Source organism: Petaurus breviceps, unplaced genomic scaffold, assembly GCF_028583685.1.
Source record: "Petaurus breviceps papuanus isolate PSGF00001 unplaced genomic scaffold, PetGlider_PUasm1.0 128, whole genome shotgun sequence".
Classification (NCBI taxonomy): domain Eukaryota; kingdom Metazoa; phylum Chordata; class Mammalia; order Diprotodontia; family Petauridae; genus Petaurus; species Petaurus breviceps.
This window is the reverse complement of record NW_027185664.1, coordinates 2149216-2172573: the sequence shown is the minus strand read 5'-3', so window position 1 is coordinate 2172573 and position 23358 is coordinate 2149216. Positions and strand designations below refer to the sequence as shown.

The 23358-nt window shown below is 37.0% G+C and overlaps 2 protein-coding genes across 5 annotated transcripts in view; one reads left to right on the top strand and one right to left on the bottom strand.

The window, feature by feature from the left end:
- LOC138171463 (activated RNA polymerase II transcriptional coactivator p15) overlaps positions 1 to 23358 on the top strand; it is a 216307-nt gene that overhangs the window by 57670 nt on the left and 135279 nt on the right. The gene's annotated exons all lie outside the window — the stretch shown is intronic.
- LOC138171428 (zinc finger RNA-binding protein) overlaps positions 1 to 23358 on the bottom strand; it is a 76402-nt gene that overhangs the window by 51730 nt on the left and 1314 nt on the right. For all 4 annotated transcript variants that reach the window (XM_069100949.1, XM_069100943.1, XM_069100935.1 and 1 more), the window contains 3 exons: positions 6008 to 6290; positions 4827 to 4971; positions 3111 to 3329 (listed from right to left, as the gene is read on the bottom strand). In XM_069100949.1, coding sequence (XP_068957050.1) covers positions 3111 to 3329; positions 4827 to 4971; positions 6008 to 6290 — 647 coding nt within the window. The remainder of the gene's footprint in view (positions 1 to 3110; positions 3330 to 4826; positions 4972 to 6007; positions 6291 to 23358) is intronic.

Genomic DNA, 23358 nt, shown 5'->3' with positions numbered 1-23358 from the left:
CCTCAGCAAGCCAGTAAGAGACCCTGAGCCCCAGTGCAAGTCAATGAATGAGGCCCTGTGGTCCTGGGGCAGCAGCAGGTGAGAGGCCAGCGCCACCCCCCAATATCTCCCACCTTATGATCCCCAGAGCAGCATCAAGTCCCCCATGAGCCCTGCCAGAGGCCACAGCACTAGGCAAGCAGTTAGGCACCATGTGGCCCTGACACAGTGCCAGGCTAGTAGCCAGCCCCCTATCACACCTATAGAACACCAGACTAGCATTCAGGTCTGTAGCCCCAGGCTTAAGGGACAGTGGCCTCTCCACCCTAGAAGCAGAGCTCAACTTTAGCCTGGAAGAAAAATGAACAAAAATTTAAAAAGAACCTGACCACAGAAAGTAATTATGCTGACAGGGAAGATTAATACACAGACTCATAAGGGGACAACAATGTTAAAATAACTACATTCAAAGCCTCAAGTAAAAAGGAGAATTAGGTTCAGGGCCAAAAAGAACCCCTGGAGGAGACTTTAACTGAAGAAAATAACTCCTTAAAAAAATTAGAATTGGACAAGTGGAAGCTAATGACTACATGAGAACATCAAGAATCATTTGAACAGAATGAAAAAAAATCGAAGAAAATGTAAACTATCTCATTAGAAAAGTAACTGACCTGGAAAATAGATCTTGAAGAGATAATTTAAGAATTAGTGAACTACCTGAAAGTCATGATTTAAAAAAAAAAAAAAGAACCTCAATGACATCATACTTCAAGAAATTATCAAAGGAAACCACCCTGATATCCTAGACCCTGAGGGACATTGAAAGAATCCACCGACCATACCTCCTGAAAGAGATCCCAAAATGAAAACCCCAAGAAACACTATACACAAATTCCAAAACTCTCAGGTCAAGAAGAAAATATTGCTAGCAGTCAGAAAGAAACAATTCACTAGCATGGAGTCACAATTAGGATTACGTGGGATTTAGCAGCTTCTACATTAAAGGATGGGAGAGCACGGAATATGATATTCCAGAAGGCAAATGAAGTGCTGCTGATGCTATCTGCAAGATCTTGGAGAAGAAAAGAAGTGCTATGGGACTAGAGAAAGGCAAATATTCTAATTTTCAAACAAGGGAAGAAGACTGAAAACTACAAAGGAGGTCAGAACTTATACTGTTAACAAAATTATTATGGAAATTACCTGTGAATATTTAGAGAAGTAGTAATTAGTAAAAGCCACTATGGGTTGGGTTATGTTAAACGTACCTATTTCTTGGGGAAAGTAACTGCTGGTAAAATGGTGTAGATTTGTATACTTGCCTCACGTTATGTTTGTGGATGAGGAAAAGATATAGGCTAGATGGCAGCATACAGAAAAGTTAGATTTAAAACTGGGTGAAAAACCAGACATGGATCCAGGTTAAGTTGGAGGGAGGTCTCTAGGGGAATCCTCCAGGGATTTTTCCTTGTCATTATACAGTCTAACAGCTTTATCAATGATTTGAAGATAAATGATATACTTATCAAATTTACAGTTGACAAAATTTGGAGCAACAGCCAAGATATAAATGAGTCAATACAAAAAAAAAAAAAAATAGTGACGGACCAGAATAAGCCAAATCTAATAAAGTTAGATAAAATAAGTATCTATCTAACAAAGATAAATGCAAAGTTCTATACTTGGTGAAGAAAAAAAAATTAACCTCCCAACTACACTATGGTAGAGGCATCATTAGGTAACAATATATCTGAAAAGGATTCAGGGAGTTTCAGTGGATAGTAATCTCAATAAGAACCACCAGTTTGACATGGCAGTCAAAAAATCTAATGAACTAAGAGGCATAGTTTCCAGAATAAAGCAAGTAATAGTTTTGTCATATTTTGACCTTGTCAAACTTCTGTTTAATACCAATCACTTCATTTTAGCAAAGACAATCTGAATTGTGTCCAAACAGGGTTCCTAGGATTGTGAAGGGAGTAAAAAACGTGCACTATATTGACTAAGTGAAAGAACTGGGCATATTTAGATTGAGTAAACAAAATTTAGAGAACACAATGATAGCTGTCTTCAAGTGTCCAAAGAATTGTCATGGAAGAGGGATTAGGATTAGATTTGTGCTTGGCAAAACAAGCCAGAACCAGAAACAATGAGTGAAATTCCAGATCACCAAATTTAGACTTGATATATGGAAAAACTTCCTAACAAATAGAACTACTAAAAAATGAAAGAAGCTGCTTCATAACCGTACTTGAAGGACTCAGGTAAGAGACTGAATGACAATTTTATAGAATTCTTAGTTTGGTCCAGATTAGACTAGAAAGTCTCTGAAGTCCTCGTCAAGCTTAAGACCCTGTGATGTTAACCAAAGGAGGTGGTGGCAGTTCAGTCGTTTTACTCAGGTCCAACTCACTGTGACTCTACTTTGGGTTTTCTTGGCAAAGGTATTAGAATGATTTGCCAATACCTTCTGCAGCTCATTTTACAGATGAGGAAACTGATACAAATAGGGTAAAGTGACTTGCCCAGCATCAAACAGCTAGCAAGTGTCTTAAGGCCAAATCTGAACTCAGGTCTTCCTGACTCCAGGCTCTATCTACTGCCCCACCTAGATGCCCAGGGTAGGCATAAGTAAAATAGGATGAGTGAGCATAGTAAAGCAAGATGTCCAAAATCAGATACAAAATTGGTGTAAATTGATAATTATCTTGCATTCTTACATTACTGGATCTACTCGCCACCTTGTTGCTATTTCCTTTCCCCTAAAATGATAGCTATTCTCCTTTCAAATACCTCTCCCCTAGTGGCAACACAATAGGTTAAGTTTTTGTTTTCTTGTTTTTCCAAATCTCTGTAGCTGTCTACCATTCATAAAGGGCAGAATGACAACAAAAGCAAATTTTTAATATCTAGTCCATGTATACAAAGTCTCTGAAATTTTCTCTTACTGGGGAGAATTATGTTCTGTCACAATTTACAACTAAAATCTTCTATTTGAAGAATATAAGCTATCTTTACTATTTGATTTCTATAGCAGAACACGATCTCATGAACACATGTATTTGTGACATCTAAGAAAAGATTTAAATTTGCTTAATCATTCATTTAAAAAGATCATATATCATACTTACCAGAATAAGTAACTGCAGTGGTACTATAAGTAGCACTCTGGGTATAGGATGGCACAACAGTAGCTGCAGCTGCTACTGGTTGTACAGTGGACGATACAGGATATATGGAGAAAGTAGTTGTTGCTGGACTTGGTGTGGCTGGTTTTATGGCTGTCACTTGCCGAGTTTGCTGGGCTTGAGTATACTGAGTTGCACCTTGGCTATAACCTGCTTTAGGAGCTGAACAGAAGGGGAAAGGGGGATATTAAATAATTGGAAAGTATAAAGCATTAAATAAAAAAAAAATCCTTTATTGCTATAATTATGAAAACATGAACATGATCATAACAATTAAGAGATCTTATGTTACCACGAGGCAAAAATTCTCCTCTATACAATGCTAATTAAAAATAAGTGAAAAGGATAAGACAATATTAGGCTGAATTAGGAGAATGACCAAAACAAAGGATATTATAGCCTTTATAATACTCTGTCTCTTAAGATCTATTCAAGGCACCTTTCAGAAAAACACTTTGGCAAACTGGCATTAATAAACTAGCAGAGAATAAAGTGATCAGGGTGGTGAAGAAGCAAGTATCATGTTAAATAAAAGGTGAAGTACCTGGAATAGCTTAGAAAAATTTTAAGGGAACATGACAGCTTTGTCCATGTATTTGAAAGGCTGTCATTTGGAAAAGGAATTAAGATTTGATTTGCTTGGTCCCTAAGAGAAAAACTGGAAAGGAGTAGAAGTTGCAGAAGGTAACTTTAGGTTATATTTCAGGAAAAAGTTCTAACTATTAGAGCTACCTCAAAAGTGTAATGGGCTGCTCTAAAAGTAAAAAATTCAGCCTCAAAAGAGGTCTTTAAGCAAAAGTTTGGAGATAGACCTATTAGGAAATTCCTTTTCCAAGTACAGGTTGGAGTAATTAGAGAGATAACATGGGTTATCTCTACAAACTCAGACTCTGTAATACCAGTCAAATATTGTTATTACAAATGCTATCATTTTGCAAAAGAACACTGAGCAAGATAAAAGTTAACTAAAGTGTCAATACTAGAAAAGTTAGACAAACTTTTTAAGAAACTGTATTTTATTAATTTGTTATACTCAGAAAAAACTTTACAAGTATTAATTTCACTACTTATTGTCACTGAGTTAAAAAAAAAACTTCAAAAGTCAACACCAATGTTTTTAAAGACATAAATCAAATTTTTCTGCATTTAGGCATATCCTACTTTCCAATTTCCAGATAGGCACACTCATTTGGACACAGTTTCTGCTGTGGACAGTAATGTAAACCACTAGAACTATATTTGGAATTTGAATAAAATTGCATTTTGGGGAGAAAAAATAACTTAAACCAAGAAATCCATAAAGTAGGAACAAAATATTACCAACGGGGTCCCTAAATGATTAAGCAGTCTCAGCTAATATTTCAGCTGTTACTCTTACACATTTATTTCCAGCAAGGAAAAAGGGCATGGTTAAAAGTCAAAGCCACTGTCCTCTTTTAATATCTTAGACATTTACAGAGGTATGATGAGTATGATTAGAAGCTGGCAATCTGGACCCTCTATGCAATTCAAGTCATGTCTTCTGTGATGGCAGTTAAAAAAAAAAAGGAGCTTCATGGTATTAAAAATCAGATCCCTTCACATATAAAGTTAGAGGTTTCAACAAATTGTACAGAGTACAATTCTTTACATTGAGAAAGTTATTTTAATACAACCCACCTGTCTGGTAGTAGGATTCAGCAACAGAAGGCTGAGGCTGAGCAGCAGCAGCTACAGCAGCTGCAGTTGCTGTTGGTTGTTGATAGTACTGCTTACTATCATAAGCTACAGCTGGGGCAGTAGATCTCACATATGAGTATGAATCCTTTAAAAAACAAATAGAGAAAATCTTGTCACAAGAAAACACTCAAAAGGTGGTGATGGAGTACGGGGCAGAGTTTACCAGAAAATGGTGATGAAAGAAAACAAAATCAGAATGAATATGCACAGGAATTTATCATAACAACATGGAACTAAGTTCAGCATGAAGTCCATCAATAAAAGACCTATCTAAGAGGATCTGGTCATGGAAAAAACAAAATGACTCCATTAAAAGTCAAATGTGCCTATGCAGTATTCATGAATTAGACTACAGATCTATTTAAGTATTAACAATTTAATAACTTCCTACAGAAAAATACAATGAAAATTTGTGACCAATCTAGATTTTTTTTTTGCTGTTTATCTAATGATGCAAATGCAAATCATTTTTCTAAAGCTTATGCAGTGCTCACTCTTCCTCCCTCTCCCCTCCGCCACAATCTAATATTCCTTTCCAGAATGTATAAAACTCTTTGAGATCCTCATTATAGCTATTTTTGGCAAACTTCCTTTTGTGATTTTTTAAAAATTTTGAGTTGGGCATATCAGACTACAGCTTCCTAAACGAAAAAACAAAAACCTGTGTATGAAAATGAAAAAGTAGTTATTAACAGTACATTTTCAAATACCAGATAGCAAACATAACGGATGATTTATATGTTTTTTATACCACACTTTAAAAAGGATACTGAAGTAGAAAAGGTCTAAATGAGAGATCAAAATTACCCAAGATATGGAAAATTAATCTTGTGAAAAGAAATTTACAGGGTTTGGGTTTGCTTAGGTTAAACAGAAATCTAAGTGGCAACCTAGTGTTTGTTTTCAAATACATATGAGACTTTCATGAACTGTTCACATAAGACTGAACAATGTCATTAAATTAAAGCAGAACAGGTTTTTACAAAACCTCTCCAATGGCTTCCAAGGTTTATATCCCTAATGCTTCTGAAGAAAACAACAGGCCTTGGAGCTTAACTAGATGGACTATTTAAGGCCCTTTCCAATTCATGTCCATGATTCAAAAGCATCAATTTCCTTACCTGGTAATTCTGTGTAGTGGCTGGAGGTGGTGGAGGTGGAGCTTCTTGTTGCCTCTGGGTATAACCATAGTCTGTTGCCGTGTGAGCGGTGGGATAGCCTCCATAAGCTGCAGCTGTTGCAGCAGCTGCAACAGCTACTGGAGCAGGCCTGGCAACGGCAACTGTGGCGGCTGCTGGTGCATAGGCGGCAGTAACTGTATGAGCAGCTACTGGAGCCTGATGGACAGTGTAGCTAGCAACTGTCGTTGGATGAGAGTAGGCTACACCCGAAGCTGGCTGCTGGCTATGTTACAGAATAGAAAAATAAATTTAACACCATTTAATATTAATTCTTTACCTCAACACATTTAAATAAAACAGTGTCGTGAGTCACATAGATAAACAATTGGAATGTGATATACTATTAAATACCACTTATTGTTCTGGAATCTTTAACTTAAGTTCAATTCATGTGATAATGCTTCAGATCATACAATAATTTAATGCAATTATTAATTATATATTAATTAATAATCATTAAGAAGCAGCCTCCTCTGATGATGGAGTGAGGAAATCTATACCAAGAAATTAGGATTAGCAAATTAAACTCAACGTACAGAAGAAATCTGAAGTTGAAAATACTTTTCCTGGCTATATAATAAAAGCTCCATTAATTCTAAAGGCACAAAAATTTAAACAAAATATTCAATATTCTAGGTTGTTTTTTCAGTTTTCTAGCAGTGTCTCTTATGGACTGCACATGACACTGTGGGTTCAGATTCTTTTTTTTTTTTGGGCAGGGCAATTGGGGTTAAGTGACTTGCCCAAGGTCACATGGCTAGTTTGTGTGTTAAGTGTCTGAGGTTAAATTTGAGGTTAAACTCAGGTCCTCCTGACTCCAGGCCAGTGCTCTATTCACTGCGCCACCTAGCCGCCCCCCCCCCCCCCCATAGGTTAAGATTCTTGGTATTGTTGCTAAACTTCCACTTCTCTTTCCTAATATTTGCTGTAGTATATAACAGCAAGATCCAGAGCTGGAACTAGCTACTAGTCCTGGGACAAGAAAGAGGTTATGAAGAGAGCAGAATGGAAACAGTGGGCATAAGGCAGTCAATTTGAACCAAACTGTTTCTGGTTCAGATTTTAAAAAAAAATACTTTTTTCTCTGGTCCTAGCCTCATCTGGTGCATATAGCCTGGAGAAAGATGGGAAAGGTTCTACTGTATTTTGTACTAACATTAGGAAACATATCAAGAGCTACAACACATTCACAACACTGAAGCCTTCTCCATCATCACTGAATGCAATGGGGGTGGAACTACTAACACGACTCAGCCAGTGGAAGAGTGAAGGGTTTAGGACTCATTTTCTATGACAAATTTCTCTGAGCCCAACTTCATCATCCCTTAATTTTAAATATCTGTACCACTACTGACTTTTACTAGCTTTTGATAAGACCAATAAGCAAAATCATTAATTGTACATACTTCAATCTACATTGCTTATGTTGAATTATTTAAAATCAAGTATTTTCACCGATTATAGTATTAACATGAATCCTATTAAAAAAACTAAATAAACTTTATGATATTTACAATAACCTTAATGACAGCATAAACTTAAACAATGACCTTTGGGTATAGAAGAGTAATAAATAAATCCACTTTCTTCCTCCCCCAGGTAACTCACAGAATCTAAGTTGGAAGAGGCCTCTAAGGCCATCAAGTTCAACTTACTCTATAATATACTAGACAGGTGTCATAAAATCTTTGCTAGAAGGCCTTTAGTTTTGGGTCAGTTCTAATAGTTAAGTTTTCCCTTATATCAAGGCTGATTTCACCTCTCAAGAAACTTCAACACATTGCTTCCATTTAGTTCTGCCCAGCAGTGCAAGCCAATAGAGCTTTTCAAACACTTAAAGAAGGCTAACTATCAATCATGTCTCCTCCCAAAATGATCTTTTTTTTTTGTTCCAGCTAAATATTCCCAATTACTTTAACCAATTCTTGTAAGACACATTTTCCAGTTCTTAACACTATTCTAGTTACCTTTCTCTAGATACACTCTATCTATGTAAAGACTATTACCTCCTTAGTTTTTGACACTAAAATAATGCCTAGCCCACTCTCCTGCCATCTTGAACTTAACACTTTATTTTTTTAGAACATAATTTATTTCAATAAACATTTATTAAGCACATACCATGTGTCAGGCATTGTGTAAAGTACTGGTAATATGAAGGCAACCAAGGATGAAATTTGACATTTATCTTTGTTTAATTTCATTTTTATTAGACTACTGGTTTTGCCTCTGAAATAGTTTTGATCCTGATTCCATCATCTAAAATGTCAGTATTTTGCTTATCCCTCGCAACTTAGTATCATGTACAAATCTGATAAACATGCCAACCAATTCAATACTTTTTCCTCAGGCAATAATACTACTAGCATAGTAACAAGTTTGGTTTCCTGCACTCCTTCAAAGTTGACATCTAGCAATCAATGACTCTTTTATGGTCAAGTTATTACATCATTTCCAAACACACCAAACTTCATTATTTGTGCCATGTCTTTATCTTATCCATAAGAAACGTATGAAAGATTTGTCATATGCTAAAGGAAACTATTTTTTTTTTACAATTTCTCTGACTTGCTGGTCTAGTAATCTTTGTCAAAAGGAAAATTAAATCAATCCAAGTGGCCTGTTTGTGACCACACCATGCTGGTTTTTTATGATCACTGCCTCTCTTCTACATATTCATCATGCATCCCTGTATGCAGATTTTCTAGAATTTTGCTAGAAACTGAACTCAAGTTCTGGCAGATTCATTATTCCCTTTAAAAAAAAAAAGGTCATTTGCATTTTGCAACACCTTCTCTCACCACCTTCTAAGATCACTATGAGCAGCTTAGCAAAGACATCCAACAGTTCTTTCAGTACCCTGGAATATAAACTCACTGAGGGCACACTGGTGATTTCTTACTATGGTACCATCTACCTTGAGCTCTGTCTTAGGCAGCTTTAGCTCTCTTTTCATTTAACCAATTCACCTTGATTGGCTCCTATCCCTTCCTTAGTCCTCTTCTTTCCCCTAAATATAGCTTTTAAATCCCCACAAAAATCCTTTTTTTTTTTTTGTCCTTACTTTTTACTCTTCAATCTCAGCTCATTGAGAGTCTACACTTAAGGTATTTAACAGTCAACTATGCAACAAATTATCATTCTAAGTACTAATGTATGAAGCAGAATGGTAAAGATGGAAAAGCCGTAGGCCTCCTACACCTAGGAAAAGTAACTGAACTCTATCAACACCCTCTTTTCAGACCCATGAATCTTGCTCTAAATCTTCTATCTGGCTTCAGTGGATCTAACTTATTCTCAGTCCTGGGCCTTGCTTTCAGTCTTTTTCTCTGTACCCTATATACTCTTGGCTGTAGTACATATTTCACTAATCTCACTTACAAATGTCCCAGACATACAGATGTATGTCTGTCTCATAAACTAGCTTTTTTCAGAGAGCAAATATTCTTCTGTTGTAGTGGGCTATGCAGCTACTACAACAGGAAACAAGATAAATTTCTGTTGCTAAGACTCTTTTCATTCCCAAGATGGCAGGAGGAAAGCACTCAATTTTTCCTTACAAATATATTATTTCTTTAACATCAAGTTTCTTAGCCTGAGAACTTAGCTATTTTTATTTTTATGGGGCAATGTTAAGCTCTAACTGCACAAGTTTTAGAATATGATTTTTTATGTTATGGTTCTTAAACTAACAAAACTCAGTTTTAGGTCTCTCTACTAATAAATAAAGCTTCAGCCTTATTTCACATTACTACTCTTTTACACGTATTCCAAGCAACTGAATTCTCTATTCCCTGAATGTGACATTCCATACCTTACCTCCTACATTCATATAAGCCATCTTCTATTCCTGGAACACAATCTCATTTCGTCTTCCTCCTCAAAAACCTTACCTTTCGGCAAGGCTGATATCTCAGATTTACTTCTTCCTAAAAGTCTTCCCTAATACTCTCTCCTCCTCCTTTTGAGGCAATCTTCATCCTGAAAATACCTTGTACTTATCCACATTAATACCTATTTCAAGTCCCAAGCAAAATGTAAGCTCCTGGATGGCAAGGACTAGTTGGGTTTTGAGGGATTTTTTTTTGGTCTAAGTCTCTAAAGCCCTAATAAAGGCCTTGTATATAGTAAGTGCTTAATAGTTGTTTGTTGAATTGAACCTATTCTGTAAACTGTTGAAACCTGCAGGTAAATGAGAACAGAAGGGCTGCAAGTCAGAGAGATTCCTCTCTTTAGACAATATATTATACTGCAAGGAGTTTTATCACCATTGCAAAATAACAATTTTTCAACTATCTTGTTAGATGAGTGTCATCACTAGTCTAAAAGAGATAACTGTGGCAGGCAAAAGCAGACAGTACACTACACTGAAGTATTTAAAGACCTAATTTTCTCAGCTCTCTGGTTATCCTCACAAGGTACAGAACTTCCTATTATATTACAACTGAATTAAGTTGTCATCTTCAACTTTTCCCCATCTGTCAATTCCCTGCTACCTACAAATATACCCAGGTTTCTTCTAGCTTTATAAAACCCTTACTTGGTACCATTTTCTCTTCCACATTCCACATAGATCCCTCTTCCCTTTCACAGATAAACTCAGAAAAAGCTGTCTCCATTAGTTATCCTCACTTCCTCTGCTCTCATTTCTCAACTCCTTGAAATGTAGCTTCAACATCACAACTGAAACTGCTCTCTCCAAAGTTAATAATGATTATTTTAACAACCAGATCCAATGGCTTTTTCTCAATCATCCTTTGTTAGCATTTGACACTGCTGACCAACCATCTCCTCCAGTAGTTTTTTCTCCTGCCTATCAGACTACTAATCCTATTCCCTAATTATGGGTTGAGGCTATGTTCTCTATATAATCTCATCAGCTTCCATGAGTTCAATTATCATCTCTAAACATAAGACCCCCAAGATAAATAAATACATCTCTAATCTCTTTTTTGAGCTCCAGTTCTATACCATCAATTGCTTATTAGATATATCCAAATTCATATCCCAGAAACATCTTAAATTCAACAAGTCCAATGCATAATTCATTATCTCTTTCCTAGACCTTCCTAACTTTGTTATTTCTATAAAGAGTAGCACCATCATCTTTCTAGTATCCAAGGTTCACAACTCAGTCATCTCTGACTATTCACCATCCCTCACTGGGGCCATCTCTAGTCATCCTTATCTGTGCCTTGCCACTGGACCCAGATGACTCCAGAGGTTGGTGACTTTGCACAGCCTTCCCTCACTTAAGTCCAATTCACTTGCAAGTCATGGCAGCATCTTCCTGATGTCACGGTCCTCTTCAAGAACGAAGGACAAACGATAACAATAACAATCCCTCACTACTAGGCCCCCCTTACCCTTATATTTTTCTCCCTTGTTCTCACAACCACCCCTCTTATTCAGGCCCTCATCACCGCTCTCCTAAACTACTCTAATCATACTCCACACACTTCCTAAAGCACGGGTCTGATGTCACTCCCCTGCGACAATGGCTCTCACTTACCTCTACGATCAAATAACAAACTCCTCCTACATTAAAAGTCTAAGGACAAGCTGGCTCCTGCATCTTTCCTGACTCCTTATATAGAGTCCAGTCAAAATAGAATCTGTGGCTTTGCTATACATAGAATTAACCTTTTCATCTCCACCTCTCAAGAGTACCTAGATTACTTCAGCCCAAGTGCTAGACGAGGCTTAACTGGTGCTGCTAGCTTATGTTATTAATTCCACCCCCTTTTGTATTTTGGGGGGGTATATGTTTCGTTTCTAGCTATATAGTATATATTTAATGTATATATATATATATGTAGTTTATATCGTTTTGTTTCTATTTATACTATATATTCATGTTGTTTCCCCTGACAGAATGTGAGTTTCTTGAGGGTAGAAATAATTGCCCTTTTATCTTCATATTATCAGCACCTATGTGCCTGGCATACAGTAAACAATTGATAAATGCTTGTTAAACCATTATCATTTTAATAACAGAAAAAAAACCCATTACAAATGATGTAGTTTAGTATAGAGTTAAAAGCTGGACCTATGATGTTAATGAAATAGGCAACTCAGAGATGAGGAATGCTTTTCAAAACAGGCAAGCATCTTCTCCACAACTTATAATCTTACAGAGTTGCAGAGACTCTAGATCCTAGAGTAATAAGAAGAAAGTGCCTTGCCCAGGATCATACAGCCAGTATTTCAGAGGAATACTTAAACCCCAGGTCTTCCTGGCTCTGAGGCCAGCTATCATCAACTATGCTACAACTTCAAATACGATGTCAAAATTTTAGTCTGTGCTCTTAACAAGGTATCACATAGTCAATGATCAATATTTTAGAGAAGGCTGCCTTCAGCCTGCTTTAACTATTTATATTTTAGTTCTTATGGATCCCCATAATCTTCAAATGAAATAGCTTTCGATACAGTAACCACCCCATTCCAAATTAAAGTGCAGGACAATTAGTTTTTTCGCCTTTTTTGGAGGGCAGTTGGGGTTAAGTGACTTGTCCAAGGTCACACAGCTAGTAAGTGTTAAGTGTCTGAGGATGGATTTGAACACAGGTACTCCTGACTCCAGGGCCAGTATGCCATTCACTGCCCCACCTAGCCACCCCCAGGACAACTTTTAAAAAACCGAAATAGCAAAGTGGAAGCTGAATATATTATTTTCTCAGGTAAACTAAAAAAGATCAGATGTCCACCATTTCTTGCATCAAATCCATTACAACACTACTGTGTTTCAAGAAAAATCATGTTTCTCACTCAGAGACCCATAACCCTGACTTTTCCTAAATACATATATTAAAAATTTTTTTTTCTGGTGAAGTGCCCATAAACCTAATAAAATAAAATTTACTTTTTCATAGTATCCAACAGTCAGGTCAAATTTAAATAGAATTAAGGGCTGCTAAACCATATATAAGGATCTCTGTGATCCTCACACTGACTTAGAAACTCACATTAGAAACCCAACTGCATTTTTATCTGGCTTGGACCATACTCAGGAGTGTTCTGGGTCACAATGATATCTCTGGTACACAATATAAAAATCATCCTGAGGCCAACCTAACCATGAGCTTCTCCAAAATCAGACAGGATCACCCTATGGAGACAGGCATACATTTCCATTACCCAACCTGTAGTCAATGGCTTTCCACCTTCATAGGATCTACCAGAACCCATATACCACTAGCACGGTCTTCAAAAATTTGAAGAAACATCCACAAAGCACCAGTGTAGAATTTTAAAGAAGGTTGACCTTTTCTACCTTTAAACAAAAACTTAAATGCACCAGGAAAGCTACTTAAATCAAACCTGTAGGTCAGTAATTTTACAATTTAAAAAATTACTCCTAATTTTCCTGTCCTTAAAAGTTCCAATTTTCATCAACTATAATGTTGTCACTGTATTTAACCTGTAAAATAATCCCTGACCTCACAGAATTGATTATACCTATATTACACAGCACATAAGAAATTAAGCTTAAGGAGGCGGAGTCAAAATGGCGGAGTACAACTAGCATGACCTCCCAGCAGCTCCAGCTTCCACCTTCCCCAATCAGTGTAAAAAGGGGACTCTGAACAAACTTTGGAGCTGCAGAACCCACAAAATGACACAGAGAAACTAACCTCCCACTGAGGACAGGCCGCCCAGGCTTTAGCCCCAGGGTGGGCCTAACCAGCTGATGGCCTGAGGGACTCCAGATCAGCAGCAGCTGTGGTGGTTTCCAGAATTATCAACACAGATGCAAAGGACAAAGTGAGAGGTCAGTGCAGTCTGGACTTTGGGATCCAGTAAGTGGGAGTGCATTGGCTTCTGCCCCCGGGGAGAGAGGCCACTGAGGCACCTGCACTTCAGCTCCTGGCCTGCAGAGTGTAGGGGGACCAAGAGGCCAGTCTGAGGGGTAATCACTCTTGCTTTAACCTTCTTGGATCTGGATTGCAGTCTAGGGTAGACGTCCTGGGGTGTGTCTCCAGCTTACCATAGTGTGTGGAGGACTCAGAGAGGGTACCCATCTAATACCTCTGGCAACTGAGAAAACCCCAGCATTTGGGACAAAAGCTCCCCTGTCTGGTGGCAGAGTCCTACTGTGGCAAAAAGCACAGGAGTCAAGTGACTGAGGGGTGATATGACCAGGCAAAGGAAACAAAGCAGACAGAAGATTCCAACATTAGACTCCTACTTTGGGGACAAAAAGGAGCAAAGCATGGAACAGGAGGAAGACAATGAAGTCAGAACTCCTGCACCAAAAGCTTCAAAGGAAAATGCAAGCTGGTTACAGGCCATAGAGGACCTTAAGAGGCAGATAAGAGAAGTGGAGGAAAAATTGGGAAGAGAAATGAGAAGGCTGCAAGAAAATTACAAAATGAGAGTCAACATCCTGACTGAGGAAAATCATACCTTAAAAAATAGACTAACTCAAATGGCAAAAGAGGCTCAAAAAGGCAATGAGAAGAATGCCTTAAAAAACCGAATTTGCCAGATGGAAAAAGAAACTCAAAAGCTCAATGAGGAGAATCATTGCTTCAGAATTAGACAGGAGCAAATGGAAGTTAATGACTTTATGAGAAATCAAGATGCTGTTAAACAGATCCAAACAAATGAAAGAATAGAAGGCAATGTGAAATATCTCATGGGAAAAACCACTGACCTGGAAAATAGATCCAGGAGAGATAGTTTAAAAATTATTGGACTACCTGAAAGCCATGATCAAAATAAGAACCTAGAAATCATCCTCCAGGAAGTTCTCAAAGAAAATTGCCCTGATATTTTAGAACAGAGGGCAAAATAGAGGTTGAAAGAATCCACCAATCACCTCTTGAAAAAGGTCCCAAAAAGAAAACTCCTAGGAATATTATAGCCAGGTTCTGGAATTCCCAGATTAAGGAGAGAATATTACAAGCAGCCAGGAAGAAACAATTTGAATATTGTGGAAACACAATCAGGATAACCCAGGATCTGGCAGCTTCTACACTGAGGGATCAAAGGGCCTGGAATATGATATTCCGGAGGTCAAAGGAACTGGGATTAAAACCAAAAGTGACCTACCCAGCAAAACTGAGTATCATGTTTCAGAGGAAAATATGGTTATTCAGTGGAATAGAGGACTTTCAAGCATTCTTGATGTAAAAACCAGAGTTGAACAGAAAATTTCACATTCAGATACAAGAAGCATGAGAAGGTAAACAGGGAAAAGAAATCATAAGGAACTTATCAAAGTTGAACTATTAACATTCCTACATGGAAAAACAATAATTGTAACTGATGAAACTTTTCTCAGTATGAAAATAGTTGAAGGGAACAGAAATATATATATGTTTATATATGAGGGTATATGGGCATATGAATACATATGTAAATGTGTGTATATATGTTTACAGGTATACATAGATAGAGGGCACAGAACCAATATAACAGGAAGGGATGATACTTAAAAGGTGAAATTAAGAGGGGAGAGAGGAATATGATGAGAGGAGATGGGGAGAGACAGAATAGGGTAAACTATCCATAAAGAAGAGGCAAGGGAAAATGGTTACAATGGAGGGGAAGAATAGGAAGGCAAAAGGGAATGGGTCAACCTTATTCCCATTGAATTTGGCTTGAGGAAGGAATGAAATACACACTAAATAGGGTATCTCACCCTCTAGGAGAATAGGGGGGGAAGGGGATGAGAGGGGGGATGATGGAAGGGAGGGCAGGCTGCGGGGGAGGGAAGTTGGAAGCATCCACTTTTAAAAAGGGACAGGATCAAAGTAGAGAATAGAACCAGTGGGAGATGGGAAAGGAGGGAGGGAAATATAGTCAGTCTTTTACAATATATCTACTATGTTATTGTTTTGCATTAGCTACACATGTACAACCTATACTGAGCTGCTTTTCTTCCCAGTAAGGGTGGGTGACAAGGGAGGAAGGGAATGCATCTTTAATTCAAAGTTTTAAAATCAAATATTAAAAAAAAAATACACACACACACACACACTATTATTAATACTATTTTACATGTAATTGGGAAATAAGATACACAGGCACTAGGGCATAGAGATCCACCATGCCCTACTGGAAAAGTTGAAAGGGGTATGGGAGAAAATATGGGAGAGAGCAGATTGGAGGAGGGGATATCCTATGGGACTGCTATTTTGGGGCGATGGGTAGGGAAAAAACGGGGAGAAAATTTGTAACTCAAAATCTGGTGGAAATGAATGATGTAAATCAGAAGTTAATAAAAAAACAAAAGAAAACTATTAAAAAAAGAAATTAAGCTTAAGGTAAATATGAAATGATGTTTAAAATTTTATTTTGGTCTCTACAAAGTGAATTTTATGTGACATCCATGAAACTCAGAAATATACTCAAGATATACAAATATAGAATAAATGCAGTCCTTTATTCTCCCTCAACTCTGGTATCAAAGGACAATTTGTATACAACCACAGAAGGTGAATTACTGATGATTAAAGTGTCCCTTATCACCTGCTATGATTAGCATCCATGAGTTCAGCTAAAATCTCCTGACTATTTATGTTAAATACTATAGTATGACAAGTAGAAGTTTGTTATGGCTCTGTCTTATTACTCTGGTGGGCTGACTTGAAGATCGAGTTTACCTGCTTCTTAAGGAAAATACTTCTTCAAATGAAGAACCGGCAATAGACCATACCAACTAGGTTTCAAACAATGTATATTTTAACATGTTAATTTTGTGATTATGAAACTATATTTAGCATTTCTCAAACAACAGTGTTCTCCTAAAAGTCTTGCATAGTTTAGAATTCCACTTTGTAGATAAGGTTTTACATATGAAAAACAAAACCAAAAAACACAGAAACACTCTACCTTTTGATTCTTTGGAACACCTCTCACAAGGGTCAAAATTTCTACCATCAAGATATTACTATCAACAAAGAAACTTAAAATTTTGATAAAATATTTTGAAAGTTTCAATACAACCTGTACCTAAGATCCTGGAATTCGACAAATAGAACAACTGCTTGTTCAGAAGTACCCGAAGGCTAGTAAATTTCCATCACCATGATTTCCCAAACCAGTTCACCTGGTTTGGTCAATTTCAAAGTTAATGATCAAGTTTACAAAACTATCTTACTCATGTTACTCTTATTCTTTACTGTTTAAAAACCCTTACATCATCTAAAAATTTTTTTTTAAAGCCCTTTCACTAAACAACACAAATGAACTCATTGGATCATGGTAATTCAAAGAGTTCCATTAGGAAAGCTGAAGCACACTTTGTCCTGCAGATATCTCAAGAATCAACAAATGTCTGGTTTCAGTTGGCTGGACTAGATTTCAAGTGGTAACCACAAAAATAACAAAATCCACTTAAAAGTAAAAAGTCATCTAACCCATTTCATTATGGGCCCATAAGAGCACATTCAAGGTAATGTGCAAAATTAAAATTCCTGCGAAGAGATAATTTTTAAGACAACTTTCTTGAAAGTAGGCATTTGAAAAGACAGTAATAGTCATACTGAATTATATGTGTGAGATAAAAGAACAAACAGAATCTACAGTATCTTCATCAGAATTAGAAAAGGTCATTTAGCCCAAACCTATAATTTTATAGATAAGGAAACTGAGGCCCAGAAACATTAAATGAACTCCCTCATGATTCTGCAAATATAATAAGGGCTAGGATCTGAAACCAGGCCATTTATGCTGTCATTGAAAAGTAAAAGATTTGACCTTGACTGAGTGCTCAAATTAAAGCTGATTTTTCCCTTACTTAGAATTATGCTTTTCTATAGAGGACTGTCTCTAATGGTTATCTAAACTTCTAGAACTCTTTGTATTCTTTGAGTTCATTTCTAAAACCCATTATCAGAAATAAATTAGGCTTGTATTAAATAAAAAACAACTTCACTTTATGTCACTGACATTTGTCTGTTAGAACTATACAACTCATTCACAAAGAAAAAAGGACAATGACTGCATCTGTGATTTCACTGATATAGGAAACTCCAGGGTAAGAAAATACCCCCTATCAACCAAAATAAGTGGGCAACTTTCAAGCAACTTAATAGACTCAGGGAGTTGCCTTACACCAGTTGTGTCAAACACAAGTAGAAATCATGGGCCCCCTCACAGTACATAAAGAATCCTATAGACCTGATTTTGACTTAGAAAAATTACATATTAATATTATAACCTACATATTAATATTAACTTGTTTAATATGTCCTAATTACATTTAATCTGGTTCAAGACACATTCCCATCTGGCAGTGTTGCCAGTAACACTTACTGTATTTACTTTGACTTATACAACTGAAAGTTTAAGTGGTTAGCCCACAGTTAACATAGCCAGTATGTCTTGAATCCAAGTTTTCCTCCCTTCAAGGGTAGCTTTCTATCCACTATGCAAAGCTACTTCTCCGTATATTCTCTGTATACTTGATTTTTAAAAACTGCTTATCTTTATTTTTTCAATTAAGAATTATTTTTAAAAATCTATCCTTTTCAATATACTCCCCTACCTCAATTGAGCCAATTTCTTTTTTAAAAACTGGAAGAAAAAAAAAAAGGCCTCAATACATAGCTACATAGTACTTACTGCAAAGTACATTTCTACATTACCCAAGTCCAAAAATGTATGCTTTTTCTCTTTGCATTTTAAGTTCATCCCAGCAAGTGAGCTGCGATTCATCTTCATTGTTTTTGACTGGTGGTTTATCATTACATTTTGAGTTCTAAAGTTTTTCAAAACTATTTTTCTCTATGTGATCACTTCCATTTCTGTGTCAATTCAGAAGGGTCTTCCCTTTTCCCTCTGAAATTGTTCATTTTATAATTTCTTATGGCACAGTATTTCTTACATTCATGTACCACAATTTGCTCAGACACATTCCCCTAAAGGAGGGAAATAAAAACTTCTCTAGACTGTCAAGATCTTTTTGGATCTTGACTGTCATCCAGTTATGTACGCCTTCTCCAGAATTTTGTCTTCTACAAACCTGATGAGCATGCCATCTAGGCCTTTAGTGAAGTCATGAATAAAAATATTAAGCAGCAGAAAACAAAGCACAAGTTCCTGACGCACTCCACTGAAGATCTTCTGTCAAGTTAACACACAACATTAATGACTACCTGAGTTCAATTATTCAACCAGTTCTGAGACTAATTTTGTCACTGATCTATCTTTTTCCATGAGAATAAGTATACTTTAACATTTGCTTTGCTTAAACCTAGAAAAAACCATAACCATAGCACTTTAATGTCCACTCATTTAGTAACTCCATCAAAACAGAAAACAAAGTTAGTCTAGCATGACCTGTTCTTGATAAAGCCATGCTGGTTTTCTGCAACCACCACTTCATTTTTCAGCTGTTCACTAACCATTTCTTTAATGATCTAGTCTAGAATTTCCCCAGGAATCACAGTCAAGTTCACTGGTCCAAGTGTGGGGACCTGTGGCCTCGAGGCCACATGTGGCCTTCTAGGTCCTTGGAAGTGGCCTTTTGACTGAGTCCAGGTTTTACAGAATAAATCTTTATACTAAGGAGATTTGTTCTGTGCAGTTTGGATTCAGTGAAAAGGCTGCACCTGAGGATCTAGAGGGGCCATATGCGGCCTCAAGGCTGCAGGTTCTCCACCTCTGGTCTAGACAGCTTACAGATTCTGACCTATTCCCTTTCAAAAATTGTGGGATATTTTTCTTCTTTAGTCCTTTGGCTTCCTCTCCAGTTCTCCATGATTATTTCATGTCACTGATGGTGGCAACTGTAACATTAGCAAAAACATGCAATAATTTTTTCAGTACATGAGGATGTGACATAGCTTAATACATTGGCTTAAATATTATAAAAATAGAGGACATGAAAGAGCAAAATATATCAAGGATTGCTTTTAATTACCATGTGATGTTCATCAAAAATAGGTTTGACAAATAGAATAAACTTTTTACTCTCTTGCTATGCCCAACTGCCTATTAAAAAATCTCTACCTATATACCCCACAGGCATCTCAAAATCAAAATACTCAAAACAGAATTCATATTTCCTTGTATGCCTATCCCCCTACATTCCCTGTTTCTGTTGAGGATATTACTATTCTTCTAGTAACCCAGAATGGAAACCTATCTGTCCCCTGGGCCTGGAATGATTTCGACTCTTCACTCTCTACTCTTAGAACCCAACTCCTTGGTCTCTTCAAGGCTTAGCTCAAATGCCCACATCCTTGAAGAGACATTTCTTAATTTTCCTGGTTGTTACTGATCACTTTCCCCCCAAACCATATCACTGTATATCTATTTTGCATATATCCTGTATTTACTTATCTATGACCATATTGTATCTTGCCCCCCCAAAGAAAGCTATACTTGCAAAAACTGTTGAAGCTTAAACTGCACCTAGATTTTTGGGACTCCCTGTATTTCTACTCTGCAAAGTTCAAGATCCTTTAGGATAATAGTATGAATAAGTGGTCTATGTTTCTACATAAGATATGTGAATACTCAGCTTTGAAAGTCTATATTTAAATCCTTTATGCAACTCTTAAGGGATATATGGATATATGAATAGCTTACACCCTTCCCCCCATGACTTGATCTTGAAATGAACATATGAACATCTATTATTTCTATAGCCTTGTAATCACTATTAATGAAAAGTATGGCATTAATATCAGGGAAGATCATTAAATGCATTAACTGTGATTTGTACAATTCTTTTCTTAAGGCCAACTATTTAAGCCTCCTGTCTTGTTTCTAAGGCACTGCCAAGGAAATATTTAGTCAAGCTTCTTGATGTAAAAATGCATTTCATTAACTGTGTAATTTAAAAATACTTGTGAAGTACAAGCAATTTTCATTTTATGTAGGATCAGCATATTTAGAGCTAACAAGCAACTTTAAAGGTCCAATCCCCATTATTTTACACAATCAAGTAAAGTGAAGTCTGGAGAAATTAAGTTACTCCCCCGCCATGCACGCCAACCTTGAGATTTGAACCTAGGCTTTTTTTTTTACTCTAAATTTATCATACTTTCCTTTACGCCTTGTGGTTTACCTTACTGTGGGATTACAAAGACAAGCTATCTTAACTATTTTTGACAATGTGAACAAACCTAAGTACAATTTAAGGTATTTTTTGTGTATGAAATATTCATGAATTTAATATGTGAAATGGCTGGTAAATTTTTCACATCTTTTTAATTCTTCAAGGTCATAGAAATATATTCCATAAAGTTCTCTACAGAATTAGCTTAACATCTTATAAGAAAGTTACATTCTGTAAACCTATCCAAAGCTAAATAAGGGCTAAGCACATCCTAAGTTAAATTTCTTCCCATATTTCCAGTTCAGAACTTTTTAGAAAAAAGTATTTTTAGAAGTTCCTCTCACACACAATTAAGTGGATCAACTAACAATTAGAATTCTAATGGAATTAGCACCTTATGAGATAAGGAACCAGAAAAACGGCCTTTTTCTTTATATATGTCAGTAAGAGTCATCCCTCCTCTTTTAGAACACTCAGTACTTGGTAGTTTGATTTATGATACAGATTCTGATTTGCAACCTTTTTTTGTAAAGGACAAGGGAAGTTCCAAACATCTCTTGAAAATTTCCATCCAAGCAACATCACAGTACTTAACAGTTACATCAAATGCAACTTTTGTTCGTTTTTAAACACTGATATCACAAAAGAAACTCGTTCTAGTGTAACATGTTACTTTTTCTAAATCTCCTTCCACTCTTCCACAATGAAGTCATGATGTCACAGGCATTTAGTGTTTGACAAAAATTTGCATTTTGTTAGTTTTTTTTTTTTAAACTGAATCTTTGTAGAACTTTCTTAGTGAGGAAGTTCCTCTGCAGAATCAAACAGGCACGTACAATTTACACCTTTGAGACCTGCTCAGCCATCGTACAGCCAGTATGTGTCACACTAAAACAGTCATCTTGACTTCCAGGTCAACTCTCCAACTCCTCCACCATGCTCCTTCTCTAAATATTTATATTTTAAACTGCTGCATTTGGTCTGATCTGAAAAAGTTTAATGAAAAAACTGCCTTGTCATTTTCATAGCTAATGACTGAATGGAATTTCAAAAATATTTTAAAGACAAGTTTTAAGAGTCTTTAAAAACGTTTAAGATTAATTCAAAGGTAAAGAAGGAAACCAGCCCTAAGTTTTTGCTAGTCTTTGATGAGATAAAAAGTACAGAAAGTTAGGACAAACTTTAGAAATCAATATTTGTTTTTCTTGCAGGAGAGTTCCCAATACCAATGAAACCACAGGTTGCATCCCTATCCCTTAATGATTTTACACTAAGGCCTACTCATTTATTTTCTGAGGCAAATGCCAAAATCCCCTTATTTGTAGGTGCTGAAAACCTAAAATTATCTTCCCTAAAATAATAGACAACGCTAGATGCATCTCAATGACTCAGTACTATAATACTTGCACTATACATATGTTTAATAAGATGGTAAGACAGTAAGACTAAGGGAGAGTCTTCTGCTATCTGAAAACTCACTTGGTATATATGATATAGGTACCTTATAGGTTTAGGGGGTCATGACACTTCCTGTGTGTGTACTTCTCAGGATAACAACTCCATTGGTCTCAGGTAAATCGATGCCTAAATGCCTCAAATTGGTGGGGAACCTAACAAGTCTTACGACCCTTTATTCCTGAGAGTTAAGTTGGCCACCAAAGTTGCTTCCAAAGAAGAGGGGGAAAAAATGCCTCAGAGAAAACAACAGATTCCCACCCCCCACACCACAAGAGGATGGCAAGGCAGGGGGAAGTTGGGGGGAGGGTAAAAGCAGAGAAGTAGGTACTGTTTTAAGGTAAATGTAACACCATTCTTGGCCCATCTCTTACACGGGACTGGTGGGTGATTTGGATCACCTCCCAAGGTGCCTTAGCCCAACATCCTCCCCACTTGAAGAAGAGGGGATGGAGAGGTGAGAAGAGAAGAAAAGGAAAGGAGGGGATGAAGAATGAATGGGGGGGGGAGCAGAAGAAGGGATCAAGGAAAAGAGAAAGGAGAGAAGATGGAGAAGGAAGTGGAGGGGAGAAAGGGACAAGGAGGAAGAGGGAAAGAGAGAATGGAAAGGAGGAAATGGAAGAGATGAAGAGAAGAGGGGAGAGAAGGAAGAGGAAAAAGGAGGAGAGGGAGGAGATGAACAGAAGAAAGTCGAGGGGATGGAAAGGAAGGAATGAAGAGAGGAGAGGATGAAAGAGAAAGGAGGCGCTGAGGATGGGGTGAAGAGGAAAAGAAGAGGGGATGGACAAAGAGTGAAGAGAGGGCCAGGGAGAGGGGG